The 27,631-nt window shown below is 40.7% G+C and overlaps 2 protein-coding genes across 4 annotated transcripts in view; both read right to left on the bottom strand.

The window, feature by feature from the left end:
* The window catches only part of LOC132008019 (protein WWC3-like), a 95,185-nt gene that overhangs the window by 50,754 nt on the left and 16,800 nt on the right, over positions 1–27,631 (bottom strand). For 2 of the 3 annotated variants that reach the window (XM_059386379.1, XM_059386381.1), the window contains exons 5-13: positions 19,079–19,165; positions 15,494–16,059; positions 10,766–10,886; positions 9,916–9,990; positions 9,065–9,151; positions 7,719–7,911; positions 6,399–6,566; positions 5,885–6,036; positions 4,403–4,568 (exon numbers count right to left, since the gene is read on the bottom strand). In XM_059386379.1, coding sequence (XP_059242362.1) covers positions 4,403–4,568; positions 5,885–6,036; positions 6,399–6,566; positions 7,719–7,911; positions 9,065–9,151; positions 9,916–9,990; positions 10,766–10,886; positions 15,494–16,059; positions 19,079–19,165 — 1,615 coding nt within the window. The remainder of the gene's footprint in view (positions 1–4,402; positions 4,569–5,884; positions 6,037–6,398; positions 6,567–7,718; positions 7,912–9,064; positions 9,152–9,915; positions 9,991–10,765; positions 10,887–15,493; positions 16,060–19,078; positions 19,166–27,631) is intronic. The other variant, XM_059386380.1, reaches the window with a different exon arrangement.
* LOC132008047 (protein WWC3-like) overlaps positions 1–27,631 on the bottom strand; it is a 69,550-nt gene that overhangs the window by 25,126 nt on the left and 16,793 nt on the right. The window contains exons 5-11 of the mRNA XM_059386448.1: positions 15,494–16,059; positions 10,766–10,886; positions 9,916–9,990; positions 7,719–7,911; positions 6,399–6,566; positions 5,885–6,165; positions 4,403–4,568 (exon numbers count right to left, since the gene is read on the bottom strand). Coding sequence (XP_059242431.1) covers positions 4,403–4,568; positions 5,885–6,165; positions 6,399–6,566; positions 7,719–7,911; positions 9,916–9,990; positions 10,766–10,886; positions 15,494–16,059 — 1,570 coding nt within the window. The remainder of the gene's footprint in view (positions 1–4,402; positions 4,569–5,884; positions 6,166–6,398; positions 6,567–7,718; positions 7,912–9,915; positions 9,991–10,765; positions 10,887–15,493; positions 16,060–27,631) is intronic.

Here is a 27,631-nt window from a genome sequence, read left to right as displayed (position 1 = left end):
TCAGGGAGATTCAAATTAAAACCACATTGAGATATCACCTTATACCAGTTAGAATGGCCAAAATTAACAAGACAGGAAACAACATGTGTTGGAGAGGATGTGGAGAAAGGGGAACTCTCTTACACTGTTGGTGGGCCAATTTGGAGAACAGTGTGGAGATTCCTCAAGAAATTAAAAATAGAGCTTCCCCTATGACCCTGCAATTGCACTACTGGGGATTTACCCCAAAGATTCAGATGTAGTGAAAAGAAGGGCCATCTGTACCCCAATGTTTATAGCAGTAATGGCCACGGTCACCAAACTGTGGAAAGAAGATGCTCTTCAACAGACGATGGATAAGGAAGATGTGGTCCATATACCCGATGGAGTATTATGCCTCCATCAGAAAGGATGAATCCCCAACTTTGGTAGCAACATGGACGGGACTGGAAGAGATTATGCTGAGTGAAATAAGTCAAGCAGAGAGAGTCAATTATATGGCTTCACTTACCTGTGGAGCATAAGAGATAACACAGAGGACATGGGGAGATGGAGAGGAGAAGAGACTTGAGGGAAATTGGAAGGGGAGATGAACCATGACAGACTATGGACTCTGAAACAAACAACCTGAGGGTTTTGAAGGGGGAGGGGGTGGGAGGTTGGCGGCCAGCTGTGGGTGTTATGGAGGGCATGTATTGCATGGAGCACTGGGTGTGGTGCATAAACAATGAATTGTTACACTGAAAAGAAATTAAAAAAAAAAAATAGATACAGAAAATTTTAAAAACATGATTAATACCAGTGCGGACACTGAGGCATGGAGAGTTTGAAGGACTGGCCCAAGCCACACAGCCACACAGTGGCAGACCTGGACATGAATGAGATGCAGCTGCCTGTGAAAATCCTGCATAGATTCAGCTTCAGGATTGTTTCCTGGTTCTTATCTTTGCTCCCCAGTGGCTCTAATGATCTCAGGCACAAATGGCCAATGGCCCAGGAAGACAAAAGCGTTTTTTAAAGAGAAGAGCAAAACTCTTTAAAGTTGACATTGGGAAATAAAGCTAATAGAACTGGTATCATTTAGCCAGGTGAAGAGAAGACTTAATTGCCATGTTGGTTTGTGAAGGATTGTAACACAGTGGACTGTGGAGAGCTAGGATTTATCCCCTGCTCCACAAAGGACTCAGGACAGCATTGGAAAGTTTCCTAGGAACATTAATCATAAAACAGTAGTGGATTATTGGGTAAGGACATGAATCTACTAGGGAAATAATCCCACTCTCCACTAGTCTTCCCATCTGTGCTTATTCTTAATTCTCAAAATTATTGTAATAAAGTATAGAGTGAAATGGAAAAGAAAAAAAAAAGAAATCAGTTGCATTTTTATACACCACCACCAAAACAGAAAAAAGAGAAATTAAGGAGTCGATCCCATTTACAACTGCACCCAAAACTATAAGATACCTAGAAATAAATGTAACCGGAGAGGCAAAGAATGAATATTCAGAAAACTATAGAACACTCATGAAAGAAAGTGAGGAAAATGCAGAGAATGGAAAAACATCCCATGCTCAGTGATTGGAAGAACTAATATAGTTCTTAAATGTCTATGCTACCTAGAGCAATGTACACATTCAATGCCATCACCATCAAAAGTATCTTCAACATTTTTCACAGAGCTGGCTTAAAATTTGTATGGAACTAAAAAAGACCCCAAATAGCCAAAGGAATGTAGAAAAAGAAAACCAAAGCTGGAAGCATCAAAATCACAGAATTCAAGCTGTATGACAAAGCTGTGATCATCAAGACAGTATGGTACTGGCACAAAGACATATACATTGAACAATGGGATACAGAAAAAAATAACGCAGAAATGGGCCCTCAACTCTATGGTCAACCAATCTTCAACAAAGCAGAAGAAAATGTCCAATGGGAAAAAAGAGAATCTCTTCAACAAATGGTGCTGGGGAAAATGGACAGCTACATGTGGAAGAATGAAACTTGACCATTGTCTTACAAAGATAACCCAAAATAGACTAAAGACCTAAATGTGAGACAAGAATCCACCAAGATCCTAGAAGAAAATACAGGCAGCACCTCCTTTGGCCTCAGCCTCAGTATCTTCTTGATAAAGAAGGCAAGAGAAACAAAAGCAAAAATGAACTACTGGGAGTTTATCAAGAAAAGGGTTTTTGTACAGGAAAAGAAGCAGTCAACAAAATTAAAAGTCAGCCTACGGAATGGGAGTTGATATTCACAAATGACATAACGATAAAGGACTAGTATCTAAAGTCCACAAAGAACTTACCAAACTTAACACCCAAAAAACAAAAAATCTAGTCAAGAAATAGAAAACATGAAAGGAAATTTCTCCAGAGAAGAGAGACAAATAGCCCACAGACACATGAAAAAATGCTGAATACCACTTAGCACCAGGAAATCAAATCAAGATGACAGTGAGATCCCACTTACACCAACTGGAATGGCTAAAATGAACAAGACAAGAAACAACAATAATGGCAAGGATGCGGAGAAAGAGGAATCTTGTTATACTGTTGGTGGGAATGCAAGCATTACCACTTTGGAAAACAAGTGCAGCCACTTTGGAAAACAGTGTGGAGGTTTCCAAAAAAGTTAGAAATAGAGCCAAACTGATGCAGCAATCGCACTACTGGGTAATAATACAAAGATACAAATGTAGTGATCCAAAGGGGCAAGTGCACCCCAATGTTTACAGCAGCAATGTCCACAACAGCCAAACTATGGAAAGAACGCAGATATCCAACAATAGAAGAATGGATAAGGAAGAATGGCGTGCATATGAACCCACACACACACACACACACACACACACACACACACACAATGGAATATTACTCAGTTATCAAAAAAAAAAAATGAAATGTTGCTATTTGGAACAACATGGGTGGAACAAGAGGGTATCCTAAGTGAAATAAGTCAGTCAGTCAGAAAAAGACAAATACCATAGGACTCATTCATATGCGGAATTTAAGAAACAACACAGATGAAAAAATAAGATAAAAACAAAGACAGAGGCAAATCACAAAAGAGTCTAACTATAGGAAAAACTGAAGCCTGCTAGAGGGGAGGCAGGATGGGGTAAGTGGGTGATGGGCATTAATAAGTGGTCATGATGGAAGAAGCACTATATGTTATATACAAGTGATGAATCACTGAACTTTATCTCTGAAACTAATAATACACTACATGTTAACTAAACTGAATTTAGAAAAAGAAAAGAAATGAGCAGAAGATCTGAAGACATTTTTCCAAAGAAAACATCGACAGATGACGAGAAGTTCAATATCATTTATAATCATGGAAATGCAAATCAAAACCACGATGAGATACATCACACTTGTCAGAATGGCTGAAATTAACAACACAGGAAACACGTGTTGGTGAGTACACAGAAAAGGAAACCGTTCTTGCAGCATTGGTGGGAATGCAAGCAGTTACAGCCACTCTACAAAATAAAATGGAGGCTCTTCCAAATAGTTCTAAAAACAGAACTATCGTACAATCCAGCAATTACTCTTCTAGGTATTTAGTGAATGGAGAGAAAATACTGTTTCAAAGGGACACAGCACCCTGATGTTTATAGCAGGATTATGAATAATAGCCAAATTATGGAAAAAGTCCAAGTGCTCACCAATAAATGAATAAAATGTGATACTCTTGCCATCTGTAATACCATGTATGGAGTCAGAGAGTATTAGGCTGAGCAAAATACATCAGAGAAAGAGAAACATCATATGATTTCACTCATGTGGAATTTCAGAAACACAACATCAAAGCAAACTTTAAAAAAAAAAGATTAAGGGAAATGAGAAACATCTTCTTTCATTGTGTTTTTTTTTACGTATAACTTTCTGTGTGTAACGTGTCATGATACTAACTTCTTTATGTACAAGTGATCAGTGGCAGTCATTTTAGATTATAGTTAGACAAAATTAAATTCAAAATGGATGAAAGACATCAATGTAAGACATGAAACTACCAAAATCCTTGAGGAGAACATAGGCAGTAATTTCTCGGACACAGGCTATTAAGAATATCTTTCTGGATATGCCTCGTAAATCAACAGAAATAAAAGCAAGAACAAACTCCTAGGGCTACTTCTCTTGCTGGGCTCTCTGCGAAATGCTCCCTTGAGTACAACCCCCTGATCCAACTGGTCCATCTCACACCACACCATCCCCACAGCCATTGTCACAGGGAAGAGTCTGCAGGTAAGCCATGGCATTCTGTTCTCACGTCCGAGCCTGTCAGCTCATCCCCTCCCCTTTATCATGGGGAGTTACACACATGCCCTCCTTCCAGAGCCGTGCCCGGGGCTGGGTGGCAGACCATCGGTGGGGGGGGGGGGGGGCCCAGAAGTCCTCTGAGCCTTTCCACTCACCTTCAGAAGTGGGGGCTGAAGTTTCTCGGGGCTGTAAGGGTTGGCCTGGCCAGCAAATGCATGTCTGTGGAGGGGGTTGCCGCCCATGCAGCAGGAGTCCGGGTGCACAGGGCTGGTCTGGACACAGCTGCTGCAGCCACTGTCCACCGAGTGGGCCGGCCAGCTCCTGCAAGCAGATGTTGCAGAAGCCTCCAGCGTGTGGGTCAAGGTGCCCTTCTTCCCCTTCCTCTTTTCTTCCCCAGCTTCCTCCAGCCACCCCGCCCTCTGTCCTTTATCAAGAATTCTCCCAAGAGTTTTATTAGTGTGGGGTGAGTGGAACCAATGGTAACAGCTCTCTTGGATTTCCTGTTTTTCATTTTGTGGATCTTTCACTTTCCTTCCCATCCCATACATAAAACATTCTGTGAAATCACCATTGAATTTGTTTAAAAAAAAAAAAAAAAAAACAAACCTTGCCAGAACAGACATGTCACAAAAACAAAAGACACTGTTTCTTACAAAACTGGAAAAACAGCACATCACTGGACCAGGTGCCCTGCCACAGACGCACCCAGCAAGACCTATGTGCTGTCAGTGGTCACACACAGGCACTCTTCCCATCAAGTCAAAGGGCCTGTTTTCTAGGGGACATGATATGACAAGGCCTTTCAGTAAGAGGGCCTCTGTGTCTCTAGCACCCAAGGTCAGCACCCTAAGCCCTCTCTCTCCCTGCCTCCCCCAGCCCCGCCTCGCTTCCAACCAGCCACTGAATACCAAACCCTAGCCCTCAGCCATGCACTTTCCCTCCCTGCAGTAAATTCAGGCAAAGCCATTCAGAAGCAGCAGGAAGCTTTAGAAACAGGATATTCTTCATGGAAAATGTGGAAGTAGAGCAGTACCAAGTGCCTCCAGAAGGAATCAGACAGAAGTAAATGAAGAGTGCATGACTTCAGGTAATATGTCCAGAACAGGCCAATTCATGCAGATGAAAAGCAATGGGCAGTTGTCAGCACCAGGGTAATGGCTATTATGAGGGTGAGGTTTCCTTCTGATGTGATGAAATTACCCAAATTGAATTGTGGTATAATTCTGTGACTCTACCAAAGACCACTGACCCTAATGTAGGGAGATCAGACCTCCACAAGTCATTTCAAAATAAACTAAAGGGACCTTATATCAATCCGGGCAGAGCCAAATTGCTGGTAGTCACTATCACAACTCCAGAACATTCCACAAAAGGTGGAAAAGATGAAAAGTCTGCATGGGGAGCTAGGGAACAGAGATAAAGGCACTGCTTCATCTGGAGCAGCATGAAACTCCCTGGGAGCATCTAGAATTTTAGATGGCACCAAGTGTGTCCAGCACTTTATACAGAGGGGCAGAAGAGAAAGCCACCTGTACCAAATTCCTCTGCCAGGCACAGCTTCCAAGCACTGGGCCCTGTGGGCCCGCAAAAGTATTCTTCATATTCCAGATGTGCAAAAGGGGTGTGTCTTGCCCTACCTCTCCGACACAGCCTCAGCCAGCTCCTCCTTCCGCCCCATCTCGAGGATCTCGTCCTCCGCGCACTCCAGCTTCATCCGCTCCTCCGCCAGTTCGCGCTCCACCGCCTGCAACTGGGCTGTGGTTCTGGCCAGCAGTGCCGACACGGCGTCCTGCAGGGAGTGGGAGGGGGGCAGTACAAGGTCAGCGCCTAAGCCCTGGCTGGCTGCCCTCCTCCACTCTCTAGGAGCAAGGAGCGCCAGCTGAGCCAGCGGGATAGGCCCGGGCCACCTCGTGCAGCTCTGAGGGCTCAAGTTTAAAACTACCAACGCGTTACATCCTATCACTAGCTCTTCTACATTAAAGCCACGGTCGTGAACGGCCATACACACCGAAACCTCCCATTTCTGTGCCTTCCCTTATACCTGCCTCTTGGGCACCTCTGTGCTCTGAAGCTAAGCGCGCAGAGACACTCGTGAGAGAGGAAGTCCCTGTGACAGTGGTTGCCCGCAGCGCGAGAGGTGGGCACACGTACCGTCTTCCCGGTGGCGGTGCTTTGTGCCGGGTCCCCAGCAACACCCACTGGCCGTTCGCTCTCCCTCACCATGGGCGGCCCGCAGCTGCTGAACACCTGCACCGCGTACCAGCGCTGCTGCATTTCGCTGGACCCATCGCAGTCGGCCAGGTTGATCTGAGCAATGCCCTGCACGGGTGTTTAAAAAAAAGGCAGAATGATTCCACCTTAACAACCAAGGGGAATCTCATAAAACATCAGGGTTGCCCTTCGATTGTAACCTTGTAGCTGGAAACGCAGAATGTGTCATTGCTCTCCAAAGGACTGCAGTGAAATGAAAGTGGTAACAGAGGGTATCCTTGAGGGAGGCTCCCGGACCACTGCTTCAGCCCCGTGGGGGAGATTCCGGGAGGGGGACGGCGGCAGAGAGTGGGACAACCTGGGGGAGGGGAGGTCAGGCTCAGGGTCTGCCCACTGAGGAGCTACAGAATCACTCGAAGATTTCGGAAACAAGAGAGGGCTGGCTGAACTCCACCATGTAATTCTACTGCTGATGGGGGAGACCAAGGGGAGAAATTCCAACCTCACAAAGAAACGATGGATCACGCCCCCATACAGGGCGTGGTTGGGGTACTGAACACAAGCTGCTCACACTCCTAGTTCAAGGAGGACCAGGTAAAACCTACAGTAGTGGGTATATATGAATGTCAAATAAAGAACAGTTGTTTTTTTTTTAAGTGTAAGTCTGTCTCATATATTGCACAGACCATTCTCATAGTAAAAATTGATCTATAGTTTATCTGAAATTCAAATTTAACTGCTAATCCTAAATTTGCCAAATCTGCCAATCCTAATCAGTTTTCTCAACTGAAAATGGGAATAAATATAGAAGTTTTATAAGTATCAGATGATATAATGTTTATATTTATATTAAAGTACAATGCGCTTGGCAAGATAAATGTTTTTATCATCCACTTCTGTTCTTTCACCTACAAAGATCACTTAATGTTATGACAATTTCTGAGCAACACCCCACAGTAAAAAAGGAGGAGGGGAGAAAGACAGGGAAAAATTGAAGGGTCAGAGATAGAGAAAAAAGAGACAGGTACAAAGACAAGGAGTACAGATGAAAGAGAGAAAAAAGAAAGGAAGGAAGGAAGGAAGGAGGCAAAAGATTCTGTGAAATGAAAAAATAAATGACAATAAAAGGCAGGAAGACAATAAAAGACTAGAAAAGAGGGGGTGGGACACAGATTAAGACAGATTGAACAGAAAGATAGGAAGGAGAGAGCAGTAAAGATCAGAAAATGATGGGAGTGTAGAGAATAGGGAAGGACATACCAGCAGTTCCTCCTGCAGCTGCTGAGTCACCGCACACACATACAACTGAAGTGACTTCAACATCAACATGCTTGAATGCACAGGGATTTTGAAAATTTCATTAAATACCAGGGGGGTCTGGAATTCCAGAGCCTTAGAGCAGTAAGTGTTCAGGGTGCCAGAGTCCATCGGGGGCAGATAGACTCGGATGTGTCTGGAACCAGAGAGAGGGAAGAAAAAACAGAGACGTGACACAGAGATCTATGTGAAACAATGCACAAACTTCATGTATGTGTATACACATTCCCTATTCAGATGCCAAAGGGCAGAATTTTAAAGTTTTTTGGAAAAGGTCCTTTTCTCAACTAAGAGAAAAGGTCCTTTTCTCAACTAAGAGTAAGCCAAGAACTGATGTGTCCCCTGAGACCAGGGGAAGAAAGCCTTTTTTTCTTTCTTTCTTTCTTTTTTTTCTTTTCTTTCTTTCTTTCCAAAGAGAAAGGCTTACAAGTCAGGAGCTACAACTTTGGAAGGAGTCAAACAGAGATCCTGCTTTCGCCAACTTCTTGGGAATCCACCTGCACTGATCTCTCCACAACTTCCTGGCTCCCTCTTTAAGCTCCGTATGCCTGGCCTACAAGACCACTCACACCAACTGGAGCTTCCTGCTCTGTCCACCCCCAGCACAGAACAAACAAGAAGCACAAACACCAGCTGCAAAGTACAGCATGACAGTGGGCAAAATCCCAGGGTGAGCCCAAGGCCACTGACAACCACTTTGAAGACAAGCTTTAAAAACTCCTGGAAAGGGCTGCACCTTTGGGCTCAAGAACACCATGACTGATGTGCTCTGCGGCCAGCTGAGGGGCCCCGACAGTCAGCCATCCCAAGCCACAGGGCTCCCAGAGGTCACATCTTCTAATGGCAACAACACACATTTCCATACAGCTCACTCAGAGAAGAGCTCCAGGTCCTGGCCAGAAGCCATTCCATTCAATTTGCAGCATCACAGACCTGGGCATTAACACATGACCTAGCCCAAGGGCAGGATGGACATTTTAAACCAAAATGCTGCTACTTAGCATCACTGTAGCACATTACCAGTCTGGCTCCATGAACTTCATCTGCATCAAATAAGAACTACTCTTTTTAACACTTATAACGCTTTCTATTTCAAATATTGTCTTGGTATCTTATTAGGAATAAAGTTTGGAATTCAGGTTCCAAATGGTCTTTTCCCTCCCCAAACTGCTAAGGAGAACAGGTTTAGAGTAAGCAAGACTGTGTGAAGACTGCCCAGGAATTGCCATCCCTGGTTGGAGCTATTCCACGGGTCCCCAAACCAAAATACTGCCAACAAGCCATCTTACATTTTGCAGTCTTTCTTCATGACCAGTTTAGCAAAATTCTTTAGTTGGAACAAGTTCACAAGAAGACATCCACTGGCACTGTCGAGCCTAGGAAATGAAACAGAACCTCATAGGCTGCACATTCCCCATAACGGAAACTTCTTGGTTACTCACATACAGCAGCAGCCCTCTGCTGAGGATGCCTTTAATCCTCTTTTGCCCAGGACATGTGAAATGTCTGGAGACATTCTGATGACCCTGACTGGGTACAGATGGAGGTTATGTGTTATTGGTCCCTATGGAATGGGGACCAGGGATGCTTCTCAACATCCTATAGCACACAGGTCAGCCCCCATAGCACAGAACGACCCAATCCCAGATAGCAACGGTGCCATCATCAAGGAACCTTGATTGGAACAGTAACAGTGAACAAAACAAAGTTGTGCAGGACACTATGGATTACTGTGATTAGAACTAGAAAACCTCTGTGTTGCAGACCACCAGGTTTCTCACTCTGGTCACAAGGGGAAAGGCCTCCCACTCTGTGCTGCACAGACAAGAAACTCCAGGCAGAATGTGCGGTCACTTCTTCAAGCATCCCGTGCTCCCCGCTTATAGCCCCAGGAGCCTGCTCCATGAGGGGACAGCTCCCTCCCACAACGCTCAGTGTTGGAGGACGGCCATGGAGCCACTCCAGCCTAGCCATCCTTCCCATCACCTCTGTCCCCTCTCGAAAGCCACTGAAGCAGGCCAGGCCGGGAGCACCGGCCAGATGGCAAGGGTCCCTGCATCCCTCCCAGCCTGAAAGTGCGGGTCACCAGGTGGGCATCGGTGTATAGATCAGCAACAGAGGAGGAGTGTCCCATACTCACAAGAATCCCACATGGATCTGGGGCCCTTCATTCCCACAGGCATCTCCGGGTGCAGACTCGTCAGCATCTTCACTCCTAAACAAAGTGGAGGGTCCCCGGTGTTACTGCCCAGGGCACAGGTGACCGCGGGAATGCCAGAAGCTCTCTAGTGTTCCTGGCACATCTTACTGCCAGGGGCTTTCTTACACTGTGACTTAAATGACCACTGATTGTGACTGAAAGGACACAGCAGGCCCGCAACATACCTCAGAGGGGACCCGCCTATAAAATGCTGTTGTATTTGAGCAAACTGCTCGGGATACTGCTCGAAACCATGGGCGCTACTTGGGGCAAACTTCTGAACTAACTCTTACACCATCTGTGACAAGTAAAATGTGTGACAGACACCGGGAAGGAAACAATGGTGTCAAACGTGTCAAATCAAAACACAGGCCAGAATCCCAAGAGGTGTTCTGTCGTTACGAAGGGATTCCTCTAGCTTAGGAAAGAGGGAAGGAGGGAGAACATTCATTTCTAACGAAGGCCCTTTCTAGAAGGTCAGGTCTCTCTTGTCCACTGGCTCTCCTTTTCCAGCTAGCAGGGGCTTGGGCCTCCAGCTGACCAGGGCCAGACAGGAGGAAGTCATGCTCGGGCCACGGAAGGAGGGCCATCCTCCAGCCGCCACGCAGAAGCTGGAGGACTTTTCTCGGTGGGCTACTAAGGCCCAACTTCCAAAGTGGAGAGAAGCCCGGAGGAGATATTAGCCTTAGAGATACACATTTGCGACACTGCAAAAGTCCCTGTACGCACACGTCTTGTGCCTGACAGTCACACTGTGGAAGTCTGCTGAGGGAGGAGATCAGCTTCTAACCTTCTGTTCGGGGGCTCAAATACTCTGCTATCGCTCGCCAGCGAATAATCCGACAGGCATGCAGACACTTGGCGCACTCTCCTCTCCAGCCTCCTGGCACTGTCTTCTCGCAAAGTCACTGCTATAAAACAAAAGACACACCTGGGGTCAGAAGGTGACAGCACGAGGGTGGCCTCATTTGTTTTATCACAAGAGTGTACAAGCGGGGAAGAGCAGAAGGAAAGAAAGAAAATCTTAAGCAGGCTCCATGCTGTGTGTAGATCCTGATGCAGGACTCAACCTAATAACCCCAAGATCATGACCTGAGCTGAAATCAACACTCGGAGGCTAACTGTCTGAGCTACCCATACAACTTGCTGCACTCAATTTTTTTAGCTACTGAAAACTGAAGTATACTTCTGACTGTTTCTTTAAAAGCTATAAGCTGTTTGGAAAAATATTTGGAATCATAAAGCTCTTTTCAGGAGTGCCTGGATGGCTCAGGGGTTAAAGCCTCTGCCTTCAGCTCAGGTCATGATCCCAGGGTCCTGGGATCGAGCCCCGAATTGGGCTCTCTGCCCTGCAGGGAGCCTGCTTCCCTCTCTTTCTCTGCCTGCTGCTCTGCCTACTTGTGATTTCTCTCTGTCAAGTAAATAAATAAAATCTTTAAAAAAAGAAGAAGAAGAGTAAGAAATATTACCCCAAATTACAATAGCAATTGCACTCAATGCATCACAAAGAAAGTAACCATTGGACTCACATACTTTGGTTTCTAACTGCAGTATTTTTCCCCAGTAGGTCTGGAGCCAGAATTGCTTATTCATGGTTAGGATATTACTTACAGGCCAGTTTATAAAAATAAATACTGAAAATTTTCCTCTCAGTAATTCAGCTATTGTTTCTATAATATTTTATATTTTTATTATGTAATAAAGGAAAAATAGAAGGAAATGAAAGGAAAATAATTTTCCTATAATAAATGTGAAGATGTACATATATTTTATAGAGGCATGCTTAACTAAAAGAATTGAAATATTAAGCTCAAAAATGACAATCACTGATAATATGATAGCTCTTTTCTCTGCTATCCTTGTGTTTTTTATTATATTAGCTCTATAAACTGCAAATGTGGACATCTCTACAACCCTTAAGCACGGGAAATGGCTGTCTCCCAATAACCATGCTTTTCAGTCAAATTACTATTCACACCGATTATATCCAAACATGTTGAACAGCAGACAACGCTTTTGGTCCTGTATGGCCTCTGGTCTGAGGATCAACTACAGGCAAAAGTTGACCTTCCAAAAGTATCCCTAAGAAACTAGCAATTCCTTCCCAGTCAAGGACAGAAGTTAGCCCCATTCTGGGGTAGCCTGAGACACTAACTCCCAATGTATACATCAGATTCCTAAAGCTCTGCTCATCACCCTTGCCACAGAAAGGGATCCCAAATCCCAGGCTCTGAATTACAGACTCCTCGGTTTGCTGCAGGTATCCCCAGCAAACAAAACTGCTCATAATTTTCATTTCCAGCTCTGATACTCACAGCATGGCTCCAATGTTACTTTAGGATATGGCCTTATGTTACTTTAAGAAAACAGCACAATGAAACAAAGTAACATCACATCACTGACAAAATGGGCAGTATCCTTAGGAGGGAAGAGCACAGGGGCAGATTCTAGCAAACCCTTTCAACCTTGAAAGATTAACCATGGGAAGCAATGTCAATGAAGTAAGAAATGTCACAAACATTTATTTTGCAAGATCTCTGACCTTTGCTATGATCAGAGACAAAAAGAAACTGAGACATCAAGAACAACACTGCTTGACTTAAAGGAAGAGAATACAATGAGAATCACATTATCACATTATAGGCAAATCTGCCAGCTGGAATATTAAAATAAAAGCCAGTAAAGTCTGGAAAAAATAGAGAAGTAAATACATCAAGCTTTTATAAAAATATTAACCAATTCTAGTGCTACACACATTAATGCAAAATAATAATAATAATGGTAACTACTAAGCTACATTAAAGTAATATAAAATAAGCCTTTTTTGGGCCACACCCCTTCCACCCCAAATACAGATTCATTGCACAAAAATGTGCCTATGGCCTGACCAACAAGGTGAAGTAGAACTCCAAGGTCACTTACAGTGAACACTTATGTCCAGCTATATAAGGAAAGAGATACACACAGACATATGCACACACAAAGCACAAAGTGAGAAACTGTAGGACTCAAATACAGTATAAATGTAATAAAAATGTTAATAGATTAACAAAGTCCAAGTTTTTATGGATTCAAATTAGCAAATTCTAATGGCAAATGAAACTAGAAAAGGATTTCAAAATCATCATAATATTGGCTTTTAAAATCACAGAAGATAAAACCCTTAGTAAAAAAAGGAAAGTATTTTTTTATTATGTTTAGTTGGCCCCTGTATAGTACACCATTAGTTTTTGATGTAGTGTTCAATGATTCAATAGTTAAGTATAACACCCAGCACTCATCACAACACATGTTCTCCTTAATTCCTATCACCCTGTTAACCCCTCCCCCCACCCACTTCTCTGAAATCCGCAGAATGTTTCCTGAGGTCCCTAGTCTTTCATGGTTCATCAACCTCTCTGATTTCTCCCCCTTTGGATTTCCCTCCCTTCCTCTACAGTCCTCCATGCATTGCTCATACTCCACATACGATAATTGTCTTTCTCTACTTGACTTAATTCACTTAACATAACCCCTCCAGTTCCATCAGAATAATATTCCATTGTATATATGGACCACAACTTTATCCATTCATCTATTAAAGGACATCTTGGCTCCTTCCACAGTTTAGCTATTGTGGACACTGCTGTGTGAACACTGGGGTACAGATGGCCCATCTTATCACTACATCTGTATCCTTGGGGTAAATACCCAGTAGTGCAAGTGCTGGATCAGAGGGTCATAGGGTAGCTCTATTCTTAAATGTAAAATATTTTAAAGCTTACAGTCTATTCCTTCACTCCCGTATCCAACTTTTAGCCTCCTCAGATTGATTTAAAACACAATGGAAGAAATTATTCCTAGAGCTTAGGCAATTTTAAGTCTTACCTTGTTAAAACTGCATGTTGCTTGAGTTCAAACTTAGACTGCACTATTCCTAGACAGACTGGAAAGTTGGAGAAAACTACATGACTTTGGGCATCATAAATGAGATGTAGCATAACACAAACAGTACTAAGATCCTTGGAAAATTTACAAAGCTACAGTGACTCTAGGGTCTAGTTTCCTATGCTCATCTAAGAAAGTGGGAAGTCACCTTGTGTGCATACCTGAAGCTGGTTATCCAACTCACTTCTCTGTGAGCACCCTCCACCATTCATTCACTGAATTAATTGTTGTTGAGTTTATATGGATCCAAGTTAAAGGATATCCTCATACAAGTTTCCACCAAGGGAAATCTTAGCACAAGCAAATAAGTCCCTTTTACCAAGTTTGAACCATTACAAAATCAACCAACAAGTAGGAAGGAAAAATAAGTCAGGATTAGAAATTAAGACAGTTTTCCACTTCCCATCCTCTCTTTTACCTGGTCCAAAGAGGCCCTAACTTTTTTGTTGATTTTCTGAATAATCAGCCTTTGGAGGAAAGGTGGCATGGGGAACAAAAGAAAGAAAAAGACAGAAAGAAGAAAAAATTAGGCAATGAATGAAAATGGAAAAGTGAATCATTTTTTAAAAAAAGTGAATGAAATTTTCATGTACATATGAATCACAGAAACTCTATAATCATGGATATTGGAGTTATATATGAGGAAAATTTGGGAACATGGAGAGGTAACATAATGAAGATGCCAAATAACCAAGGAACCACCTCAGAACATAACTGGCATCCAATTAAATATATTATTAAGAGGGCTGGGTATGGTACATGTAAGTCATGTAAGAATGGTGGTGAATTTAAAGGACCACAAAGATTAACTCTGGGGAGCCTAGGTGACTCAGGTGGTTAAGCGTCTGGCTCAGCTCAAGTCATGATCACAGCGTCCTAGGATCAAGCCCCGCATGGAGCTCCCTGATCAATGGAGCGTTTCCTTCTCCCTCTGACTTCTTCTCCCTCTCCCGTCTGACTGCTGCTCTCCCTACTTATGCTCTGTCTGTCCAAGAAATAAAATCTTAAAAAAAAAAAAAAAAAAGATTAAATCTGCTGAATAGCAATGAAGCAGAGATGTGGTTAAAGTCACACAACTAGTAGTTAATTGGGCAGGGATTTGAAGATCACCAGACAAAGTGATTTGAAATAAATTACTAATGTTTACTGTCACATCATTTTAAAATTATACTGTTGTGGCATATTGTATTTGACAGAATTAAGTCCTTGAAAATTCCAAGGAGCTTAAAGGATAAGGAGATAAAACCAAAGGAACAAAATTACAACAAAGGAAGTTGTAATTTTTGATGGGTTACAAGCAAACACTGTGCATGTGATTTTTTTTTTTTTTAAACAAGTGAGCACACCCTAGAAGACTACTTTGAAAGATTACTCTGCCAGTTTTAATTATCTTTCCACAGAAGGCAGTAAGCAAGCTTGCAGACGCAGAAACATCAACAACAGTACTGTGCAAACTAAACAAGGTTTGGGCCTTCCTAATTGTATCGATAGTCTTAAATTTAAAGTACACAACTGCACGCGATTTCGTCCCCAAACCCGAAACAGCCGTTTCCCCAGCACGAGCAAACCCGCAGCACTCCTCAGTACTCACTGGCAGCCGTGAGAACGACGGTCGCTTGGGGTCCTCGCTCGCAAGGTCCTTCCCCTTCCCCGAGGAAGCCGTGCGGCTGAAGGGCAGCCGTGCCCTGCAAGTCTTCATCCCCCAAAGCAGAGGCCTGGGCCCGCAGTCTGTCGAGGGTGCCCAGGCCGGGGACCTCGAAACCGTCCCCCAGTTGGGCCAAGGGCGAGTCGCGCGAGGCGGGGAGGAAGGGCGTGTCCAAGGGCGAGCTCCGGGGGGACAGAGAGGACAGGGAGGAGCGGGAGGACAGGGAGGCCAAGGACTGCGGCGTGTCCAGGGAGCGCCTCTGCTTGTGGAAGGCCGAGGGCACCGGGGGGTCCAAGAAGGGGGCGTCTCGTCCCAGGGAGTCAAAGGGAATGAGATCGAAGCGCAGAAGCTGGCCACACTCGGCGTCGGGTTTCTCGTACTGTGGGAGGCCGTAGATGTCGGTGAAGCTGACGGAGCTCAAGGACCCGCGGCTGGAGGCCAGCGAGCCCCGGCTGGAGGCCAGGGACCCGCGACTGCTCCCGGAAGACACAGTCAGGGTGCTGGCGGACAGGCTGCAAGGAGAAATAACCTCTATTATAATAACTTTGTACGGTGACAGATGGTAACCACATTTATTACAGTGAGCCCTGAATAATGAATAGGATTATCAAATCAGCATGTTTGTCACCTGAAATGAATATAACATGTGTCCACTATACTAAAAATAAGTAAAACAAATAAAATACATTAAATATCTGCAAAGTAGAAAAAAGATCTTAAAAAAAAAAAAAAGGAAAGAAAAGAAAAGTAGCCTGAAAACCTGTGCTTCACTGAAAAGCACAGCATCTGGTCTCTTCCAAAGGAAAACAAAATTCTGTCTTAACCATTCATTAACTGGATATATCCTGAACCACCGATGATAATTTACAAGGTACTGCCTTAATATTTCCTTTTTTCCTCAGTATTTTAAGGACATCTGATAAATAAGCTTAAAAACCAGGAATTGACTTGCTTTTCTTAATGTGACTAATTCTTCTAATAATCTCTAAAAACACATTGGTTGATTTCTGGGTGACAATTTTTGAATTCTCTGATGAATACACATAGTGTAGATAATACACTTTAAAATGTTACCATTTTATTTTCTCCATCATTTTACTTTCTCCATTCTCTTAAAGGAGCGACAATAAAGGCTTTCTCTTTACTTATTTTAAATTGTGAAACTGTTTCTCACAGAAACCTGATCCTACTCTTATTTTCCTTTAGTTAATTCTGTAATCATCATTTAGCATTAATATTACCTATAATAATATCTGAATTCATTAATACTATCGTTAGACTATAAGATGCTCTAAATTTCAGTAAGAGAGTCTAATAATTTGGACATAAAAGAAAACTACAAGGAATTTGGTGAATCTACAATCCACAGCAAATTCTTTGTTTTGTTTTGTTTTAGTAAACTACCCCCAAAGTGAGGCTTGAGCTCAAGACCGCAGAAGCAAGAGTTGCATGCAGAATAATTTCTCCTTGAAATGAGGAAATTGAGGATGAATTCAGGATGAATGCCTGGAGCCATTCTACTAGGTATCTGGATCTCCTTCACCTTGTCAGGGCACAATGATTTCAATTAAGCAATTTAGCTATAAAACACACACAGACTTCTTTGTAAATTGCTTTTATATTAGGCAGTCACTCCCTGAACTATGAATTGCACCTAAGAATTGCTTGTAACCAAATCTGTTACAGCAAACGTAATGGAATGTCACATCACAAATTAGATTTCCAAAATATTGGCTTTCCTCTGAGATATTCTTTGACACTATTATTTCCTTTTGCTGTCACTTTTGAGGACATTGGTCAGAACATACACTCCTATGACAAGTGAAGAATAACAATCCTGTAAGTTCATTTAGAAATGAACTTTTTTTTTTTAAGATTTTATTTATTTATTTGACAGAGAGAGATCACAAGTAGGCAGAGAGGCAGGCAGAGAGAGAGAGAGAAAGAGGAAAGCAGACTCTCTGCCCAGCAGAGAGCCCGATACGGGACTCGATTCCAGGACCCTGGGATCATGACCCGAGCCGAAGGCAGCGGCTTAACCCACTGAGCCACCCAGGTGCCCCAGAAATGTACTTTCTACACTCAAGTCTCACACAGCAACTATAGGATAATGAATGTTTATTGTTTTAAGCTGCTAAACTCTGGGGTATTTTGTTATATCACATAAGTAATACAACTTTCCACTATTTTTAAAATGTTTAAGAATATACCTATTATAGAAAAGACTAATTTCAACAATGTAATTAGTCCTTGTAACTAGGATATAAAACCCCATTTAATTTCATTATACTTAGCACTTTTTGATCAACTGTGCTTTCTTTTTTAAGAAAATAGCTGATTTGGGGCGCCTGGGTGGCTCAGTGGGTTAAGCCACTGCCTTCGGCTCAGGTCATGATCTCAGGGTCCTGGGATCGAGTCCCGCATCGGGCTCTCTGCTCAGCAGGGAGTCTGCTTCCTCCTCTCTCTCTCTGCCTGCCTCTCTGCCTACTTGTGATCTCTCTCTGTCAAATAAATAAATAAAATCTTTAGGAAAAAAAAAAAAAAAGAAAAGAAAATAGCTGATTTATGAATGAATCCACCAAACCGCATTGTGCTTCAGGAAAATATTAAAGTTCTAGTCTGGTACCAAAATATACTAATTGCCAATAAAATGCTGAATAGCATCTCTTCCCTATCAAAATTAAATGTGAAAATGTTTGTTACTCAGCAATTTGTAATAAAACTGAAAAAAAACTGAAGACATCACTGAACTGGGAAAAACAGAAGCCATCCTTTCCGTGCTGTTGCCTAATTCCACAAAAATTCCCTAACTCCCTATTGTTGTAAAAACACACTAATGTTTACTGATTTCCTTATATTAATTTGACTTTAAGGTCTATGACACAAAAAATAAAATGATTAGCACATAGCACATTTGCAGTTATAACAACTAGTTAAATGAAGAACTCTGAACTATTACTGCCTAAGTTGAATTACTGACTCAAATGTATGCTAGCTAAGAACATTTAGCCATTATTTAAAATCTGGAGATCCTATTCTCCCACTTATGCCTGGAATAATAACGGTTCCTATCTCTTTGCATTGTTAGAGGAGTATATTCATATATATATATAAAGCTCTTAATGTGCCTCATAATACAGTTTTTGAAAATGTGGATGATAATGGTGCATCCAAACCTTACCTATACTTAAAATACTCATATCATCTTCAAAAATGAAAAATAAAAAAGTACCTATGCATATATTTAGATATAGTCATACTTCTTTAGCTGTAACCTAAATAATAAAAACCTTTAGGTAAATTTGACTTCAAATTTATTATTGTAAAGCCAAATTCAATTCATATTTCTTTAATTATATAGTAAGTTTGTCCTAAAAATATAATATATCCACTTTGGTATTTTGTGTTCATACTACTTCAGTTTCCAAGTTATGGTAGAATAAAATCTAAACTAAAGAGAATCGTGAATTTCATAGACTTGTTTTTATAACAGTGTAATTAAATACACCTTTCTCTTTAAAAGTAATCTACCTTTTTAACTGAGACTGGAGATAAGATGTTAAGCGGGTAGCCTCTTCTAGCTGCATAAGTAGACATTTTTTTTTTCCCTGAAGAATCCTGTAGGTAAGAAAACAGTCAATCAGTGGATTTCAAAGGTAGTGAGTAAATTTTTCCATAAAAAGAAATTCAACTGTAAATTCCCCCAAAGTGATCAGGTTTGAGTGATTATTAACTCTAAAAGAATGTATAGGTCATAAACAGATTGTTTATGTCGTGTTTGAGACTGTATCCCCATAATCCTGAACAGTGATGTCTGATCTACTGTGTAAGTTGTTTGGGTGGGCAAATGGCTGGATAGAGGGATAAATAGGTTAATTAATAGATTAATGGTAAGTGGATGAAGGTACAGTGGGTAGACAGAGGTGGACAGAGACATGGATAAGAACCTAGAAGATGAGTTCAAATGGAGAACATGTATAAATCTACTAAATCCACTGAAAATCAGAGCAAATCTGATTTTCTCATCTTCGCTCTTGTCCAGGCAAAAATAAATGCAATTCTAATACCAAAAATCAAAAGAATTTTAAAAACCACAATCAAATAAAACAAAATAGCAACTATGCCTATCTCCTAGGGTATGAATTTAGAGGTAATTTTTTCTTTTTCCTTTTTTCACTTTGTAATTCTATAGAATGATACCCCTCCATACACACCCTCTAGAAAATGCACTGCCTAAGGTCCAGCACATATAGGCACTCAACAAATAATTGCTGAATAGCACAGAATTAATAAATACTCTGGCCTTTACATAAAACATTCATTATTCAAAATGATGATATTTTGAATATGGTCAGTGGTAAGAATCCTTAAAACAGTAGCTTTCTCCATCCCCAACAACAGGAAACCAGAAGGAGAACTTTGGCAGGAGACAGTTTCAAAAAGTATTGGCTATATCTGATATGCAAACTAATACACGACCAATTTAGAAAATGGAAGACTGAGACCACAGAAAACTCTTTTAAAAGCAAAAACAAACATAAAATCTATCATGTCCTTGTTTCTCTTGGATGCAAACAGAATTTCAAAATGTATCTGTGTAAAACTCCTCTGTTACAAAAATGAGTCCTGAAGGGACCACAGTATTTTCTGGCTGGTAAAACACCTTGTAAAGAAGAGCCAGTACATGACCAATTTTAAATTTGAATAGCATATATTAAAACAGTGGTTTTCAAAGTGTGATCCAAGGACAATACTTGGATCCTGAAAATTACTTCAGGCACATAGCAAGGCTCGTCTTCTCAACAACATGTCTGTATAAGGTCAGATTTTCTTCATATGTTAATCATAATGATACATCATAACATTTTCTCAGGATCTGTCTTCTGGTAAGTCATACACTAAATACAAACTGTAGAACAACACCACTCTTCTTAAAATGCTTTTTAGAAAACAACTATTATTCACAGGTTTCTAAGTTCCTTATGTTTAACATATAAGGAGGATGTTTTAAACCTCTTGTTTTTTATTAAATATTTTTTTAATTTCTCAGTCTAATTTCTGATATAGTAAGTATTATCAGAGAAGATACACATAAAAGCCTTTAAGGATCAGGGTGTCTGGGTGGCTCAGTGGGTTATGCCACTGCCTTCAGCTCAGGTTTTGATCTCAGGGTCCTGGGATCGAGCCTGGCACCGAGAGCTCTGCTGAGGAGGGAGCCTACTTCCTCTCTCTTTGTGCCTGCCTCTCTGCCTACTTGTGATCTCTGTCTTTCAAGTAAGTAAAAAATCTTTCAAGTAAGTAAAATAATATTTTTTTAAAAATCTCTTAAGGATCATTAGTAATTTTAATAGTATAAAAGTATTTTAGAAAAAAAAATACCTCAAAAATGCTGTAACAGTAAATTATACCAAATAAAGGCTTTAGAGAATCCATTTACCCATAATATTTCCATTTACCTGTAATATTTTAAAATTTAGAGGAAGAATTATTAGTAATTTATTGTTTCCACAAAATAAAAAATAGCTTTTAAAAGCCAGCTCTGAAGTTATAGTGAGTTTTTATGTCATACCATAAGAGATACATGTTACAAAAGTACACAATTACAATTATCTGGCTCAAGATGGTCGTTTAGAAAGATCCTGTATATACTACCTGTTGTACAAATATCAAGTCTACACCTATATATGGAACAATATATTCTGGAAAAAAAAAAAAACCTTAAAACTAGGGGGCAAGCTGTTCATATTGGGCAAACAAGAGGGAGACATCAAAGTAGGTAGGAGAGGCTGAGACACAATTTTATAATAAACCCTACCTCCCTTTGTACACAGACCCACAATAAGGAAGGAACCCAAATCCCAGAGTATCTTCTCAAGGATTGTACTTCACATCAGGGACCTAAATTGTAAGATGTATATGTGAGAGATGAGCCCCCAAAACATCTCTTTGGAAACCAGTGGGGTTTGTGAGTCCTGTGGGGGCTGAGGAATGGCACTTAAAAAAAGTTCACACACAGACTCATCTTCCCCCTCGTCCCACAGAAGCAGCCTTCGAAAAATGTCCAGATTCATTTGTTAATTTTAAAGAGTTGGTATGAGGTTCAGGGACCTGCTGGATTACTATGTAGAAAGGAGGCTATGCCCTCTGCTTTCCCGGCTGCCTCTGTTACCTCTGCCTTCCTGTGTTACCATGTTCCCTCTGCCTTGCTTAAAGTAGGAATGAAATGGAGAGAAAGGACAGCTTTTTTTTTTCCTTTATCTATGTTTTTACATTGTTTTTAAATTTCTTTTTTTTTTCTTTTAATTTTTTCCCCTCTTCCTTTATTCATTTTTCAGTAGTTTCCATCTTTGTACTTTTTGCTGCCAGGCTACATAGCAGTAAGTATCTCCCAGGGGGAAGCTTTTACATGAGTCTGGTGACCCAGCTTTTGTGGTGGCCTCCCAGGGGACGACCCATTGCTGTCTGGCTCTTCAGGCTGAGGAAATTAATCTGCTGGATCCCACAGGGCTGTAACAAGCAGAGACAATTCTTCACTGACTACTATCTCCAGGGCAGACTAAAACATATCTTCAGTCTTTCTGAGAAACTTTATCATCACAGCTGCAGTCTGAGGGTCAGACTTCCAATAGACACGCCTATATAGGCAGACTGTAAACATTTCTAGAGACCTTGAAGATGTGTCCCAAAGTACACAGATCTCCCTCTCCCACTCCAGAGTACCAGTCTCTCTCAGAGAGGAGCTCTTACATGTGTCTGTTGCCTACAGGAAATCTCTTGAATGCCTTGTCCAGTGGCCAGTGAGTCTTGTGCTCCTGGATCCCATAGGGCTGTAACAATCAGAGAGACAGTCCTTGGCTAGAACTGAAACACAGTTTCAGAGTTCACTTGCAAAAGTCTTGCAAAAAATGTTCATTTGCTTGTCCTGAAACATTGGCTCAAGGGGCAGGCTTCCTGTTTCTAGGGCCCTATGTAGTTTCTCTCTTAGAGGCCAGAGTATGCCATTGTTGTTCTCTTCCACTGCTTCACTGTAGCTAACAGTATCTCTCAGAAAGGAGCTTGTTTGCTCATCTGGAATCTTGATTTTTATGACTTTCACCCAGGAGATCTCCTGTTCTGGCAGGCAGCCTGCCTTATGCTTCTGATCCTACAGAACTCCATATATTTGCATATTTTAAGATGTGTTATTGGGGCCTGGCTTCCAGTCAGCACAAACCTTAGTGATCTTTGAGATCTGTGTACTTTGGGACACTGGCAGGTCTTGGTACACTGAACAACCTTGAGTTTATGAAGGGACAAGTAGGCCATTGGACAATCAGGAAGGTCTGACAGACAACCAAGTTGTAGGGCATTGCTGAATTCTGCTGTTCATGCTACACAAAACATTCCTTCAAGACTGGGAGGGGTGGCCACTTCATCTACTGCATAGACACTGTGAAAGAGAGTCAAGAAAAATGAAACTGAGGAATATGTTCCAAAGGAAAGAGCAAGATAAGAAACCATAATGAAACAGAATAAGCAGTTTATCTGATAAAGAGTTCAAAGTGATGACTGTCAGGAAGATGCTCACTGAACCTGGGAAATGAGTGGTTGAAAACAGTGAGAACCTCAACAAAGAGATAGAATATATAAGAAAGAGCCAAAGAGAAAAAGAATACAATAACTGAACTGAAAAGTACACTACAGGGGCTTAACAGCAGACTAGGTAAGATAGAAGAGTCCGTGAACTCTGCAGCAAGAACAGTGATCTCACACAATCAGAGCAGCAAAAAGAAAAACTAGAAAAAAAAAATTAAAAAAAAGATGAAGACAGCTGAGGGGACTTAGGGGACAACATGAAGGGGATTAATATTTTGCGTTATAAGGCTCTGAGTTGGAGAACAAAGGACGACGAAGAAAATTTGTTTAGAAAAGGATAGGTGAAAACTTCCTGAACTGGAGAAGGAAACAGACCTTGAGATCCAGGAAGCACAGTTGCAAAGAAGATGCACCCAAAGACATCCACACCAAGACATGTTGTACTTAAAATGTTAAAAGCTAAAGACTGGGATTATTAAAAGAGCAAGAGAAAACAAACAAAAAAGCCAAAAACCTTATATACATAGGTATCCTATCAGACCATCAGCAGATTTTTTAGAAGAAACTTTGCAAGCCAGAAGGGAGTAACACGATATATTATTCAAAGTTCTGAAAGGAAAACAAACAAACAAAAACAAAACTTCTAACTAACCAAGAACATCTACCTGGATAAGGATGTTACTCAGAATTGAAGGAAACGTAAAGAATCCTCCAGATAGGCAAAGGCTTAAAGGAGTTTATCATGACTAAACTAGCTTTATGTGAAATGTTAAAGGGACTTCTTCAAGCTGAAAAGAAAGGGCACTAAACGCACAAATAAGGGTACTATAAACCTATCACTGTACTGCAATAAAAGTATAGGCTAGGATGCCTGGGTAGCTCAGTGGTTTAAAGCCTCTGCCTTCAGCTCAGGTCATTAACTCAGCATCTGGGATCGAGTCCCACATCAGACGTTCTGCTCAGCAGGGAGCGTGCTTCTGTCTGTCTCTCTGCCTACTTTTGATCTCTCTCTCTGTCAAATAAATAGAATCTTTAATAAAATTTTTAAAAAACATAGGCTACTATAAATTGCCTAGTATAAATTGCCCAGGTAAAGATTAAAGACTAAAACGGCAGTGGGTTAATCATATAAAGCTAATATAGAGTTTAAAAGAGAAAAGTAGTAAAAAAAAAAAACAACTATACAATATAATTACTGAGAAGATAGATATGATCAAAAGATGAAAAATGTGACACAAAAATAAATGCAGAATTAACATGTAGAGCTTTAAAATATATTCAGTATTACGTTGTGATCAATTTAAAATAGGCTATTATAAGTTGTTATTCGTAAACTTTATGGTAACCACAATGTATATATACCTACAATAGGTAGATAAAAGATAATGAATCTAATACTACTACTAATGCCTTTTGCTAGAAAATGCAGGGACTTTGAGATAATTAGGCTAAGTGAAATATGTCAGGAAAAGACAAACAGTATTATCATATTCGTAGAATCTAAAAACAAATGAGCGAACAAAAAGACCAAGTTCACAAATTTAAAAAGTAGATTGGTATGGCTGGCAACAGGATAAGCAAAGTGGATGAAAGGGGCCAAAATTGTACAAAGCTACAGGTATAAAATAAATAAGTCATGGTTATGTAATACTGCAGATGGCTATTATAGTTAACAGAACTGAACTACATATTTGAAACTTGCTAACAGAGTAGATCTTAAAATTTCTCATCAGAAGAGTAAATGCTTTTGTAACCATGTGAGTGGCATGTTAACTAGACTTAATGCTGGTGATCATTTTACAATATGTACAAATATGAAATCATTATGTTGTACACCTGAAGCTAATATAATGTCATGTCAATATATCCCAACATAAAATATTTAAAATTTTTGAGAAACACATTACCATTGAGAATTTACAGTAATGTCTATCACTCTGTATTTTATTACTCTTCCATTGACCTTAATTCCCATTTTACAGATAAGCAAATTGATACTCAGCAAGTAAAAGTAACTTGCTATGAACGTTACATCTGTCAAGTTAACTTGAACTCATAGCCACATCTATTACCAGAGACTGCATTACATACCTCCTCTGGTAAAATTCTGTTGCTTACATGTGGGATTCCTTTAATAATGAGACATTTTCCAGATTTTATTCTGTACTTATGTTCCTACTTAAGGCTTTCAAGAAAAATATCCTCAAAAATCCTATCTTTAAAGTAGAATAAAGGCGGCAGCTGGAAAGAAGGACTCCAAACTATTCCTATCACTGGACTTCTGAACCAATATTTTTTTAAAGATTTTATTTATTTATTGGAGGTGGAGGAGGTGGTGGAGGAGGAGGAAGAGAGAGAGGGACAACCAGGTTTCCCTCTAAGTGTGGACCCCACACAGGCTTAATTCCAGGACCCTGAGCTCAACACCTCAGTCTAAACCAAGGTCAGACACTTAACCAACTGAACCACCCAGGCACCCCTGAAAAGTTTGAGACAACTCTCTGTATTATAGCTTCACAACCGGTGAGACAGTATTAATTTACGAAAATACAGCCATAGAGTAAATAACCAGCATCAAAATGTTATTTGTTACAGGGAATTTACTTAATCCCGGTATAACTATTTTTTTATTAACACTTTTGTATATAAACCTATCCAACCTATTCTATTGTCCGAAGTTGCAAGTTAACAGATTCTAAACGGAGTTCTAATTAAATGGGCTCTACTCTTGAGTCCAGGGTAGGATTTTCAATCCCTATTAGGAAATTCATGCATTTACTCCATCTCTCTCCATTATATGTACATGTACATGTTTATGTATGTGTAGTATTTCTGTATACATTCACATCTGTATTTGCAGCAAAACTGTAGATTGTCTTTGTGTTCAGATTTTCAAATTATTTTACCACTACTGAAACAAGTTTTAGAAGACATTACCCATTGTATGTACATGTCACACATATCACTCTACTGAGCAGGTGCACTTCAGAAAGAGAGAGACATCTAAACCATGAGGGACTGTGCACTCTGAGAAACAAACTGAGGGTTTCAGAGGGGAGGAGAGTGGGGGCTGGGTGAGCCTGGTGTTGGTATTAAAGAGGACACAACTGCATGGAGCACTGGGTATGATGCATAAAAAATGAATCTTGGAACACTGAAAAAAATAAAATAAAATAAAATTTTAAAAAAAAATGTGCTATGGGTGCCTGGGTGGCTCAGTGGGTTAAAGCCTCTGCCTTCAGCTCAGGTCATGATCCCAGGGTCCTAATCGAGCCCCGCATCGGGTTCTCTGTTCAGCAGGGAGCCTGCTTCCTCCTCTCTCTCTGCCTGCCTCTCTGCCTACTTGTGATCTCTGTCAAATAAATAAATAAATATCTTTAAAAAATAAATAAAAAATAAAAAATAAAAAGTAAATTAAAAAAATATGCTAGTTGGGGGGGCGCCTGGGTGACTCAGTGAGTTAAGCCGCTGCCTTCGACTCAGGTCATGATCTCAGGGTCCTGGGATCGAGCCCCGCATCAGACTCTCTGCTCAGGAGGGAGCCTGCTTCCTCCTCTCTCTCTCTCTCTCTCTGCCTGCCTCTCTACCTGCTTGTGGTCTCTCTCTGTCAAATAAATAAATAAAATCTTAAAAAAAAAATATGCTAGTTGGGACGCCTGGGTGGCTCAGTTGGTTGGACGACTGCCTTCCACTCAGGTCATGATCCCGGAGTTCTCAGATAGAGTCCCGCATAGGGCTCCCAGCTCCACAGGGAGTCTGCTTCTCCCTCTGACCTTCTCCTCGCTCATGCTCTCTCTCACTGTCTCTCTATCAAATAAATAAATAAAATCTTTTAAAAAAATAAAAATAAACAATAAAAAAATATGCTAGTTAATCTAAAAATTGTAGGGTTAAAATAAATTCATTACATAGTATCAGTGGGAAGTATCACATTGAGTCAGTCCACCCATTAAGAGAGATAAAAAAGAGATTAAAAAAAAGATAATAAGATAAAAAAGAGCTTAAAAAAGATAAAAAAGAGATAAAAAGCTTTAATAGATAAAAATTATTTGAAATGTAAGCCATTACATTTAATAAACTTTAAAAATGTACATTTGCAAGTATATACTTATATATACACATATATGTATATATACATATATATACACATATATACATACACTTATATATACATATATATGTATATATACATACATATAAACATATATACAAATGTGTGTGTATATGTATACACATGTGCAAGTACATATATAGATAGACTATAACTAGTTCACTCTTCTATTAAAACTAGAAATCTTAGGGGTGCCTGGCTGGCTCAGTGGGTTAAGCCTCTGCCTTCAGGTCATGATCTCAGGGTCATGGGATAGAGTCCTGAATCGGACTCTTTGCTCAGCAGGGAGCCTGCTTCCTCCTCTCTGCCTACTTGTGATCTCTGTCTGTCAAATAAATAAATAAATAAATAATCTTTTAAAAAAATAAATAAATAAAGGAATGAATAAATAAAAAAAT

This window comes from Mustela nigripes, unplaced genomic scaffold, assembly GCF_022355385.1.
Source record: "Mustela nigripes isolate SB6536 unplaced genomic scaffold, MUSNIG.SB6536 HiC_scaffold_20, whole genome shotgun sequence".
Lineage (NCBI taxonomy): Eukaryota > Metazoa > Chordata > Mammalia > Carnivora > Mustelidae > Mustela > Mustela nigripes.
This window is presented reverse-complemented; position numbering and strand designations above follow the sequence as displayed.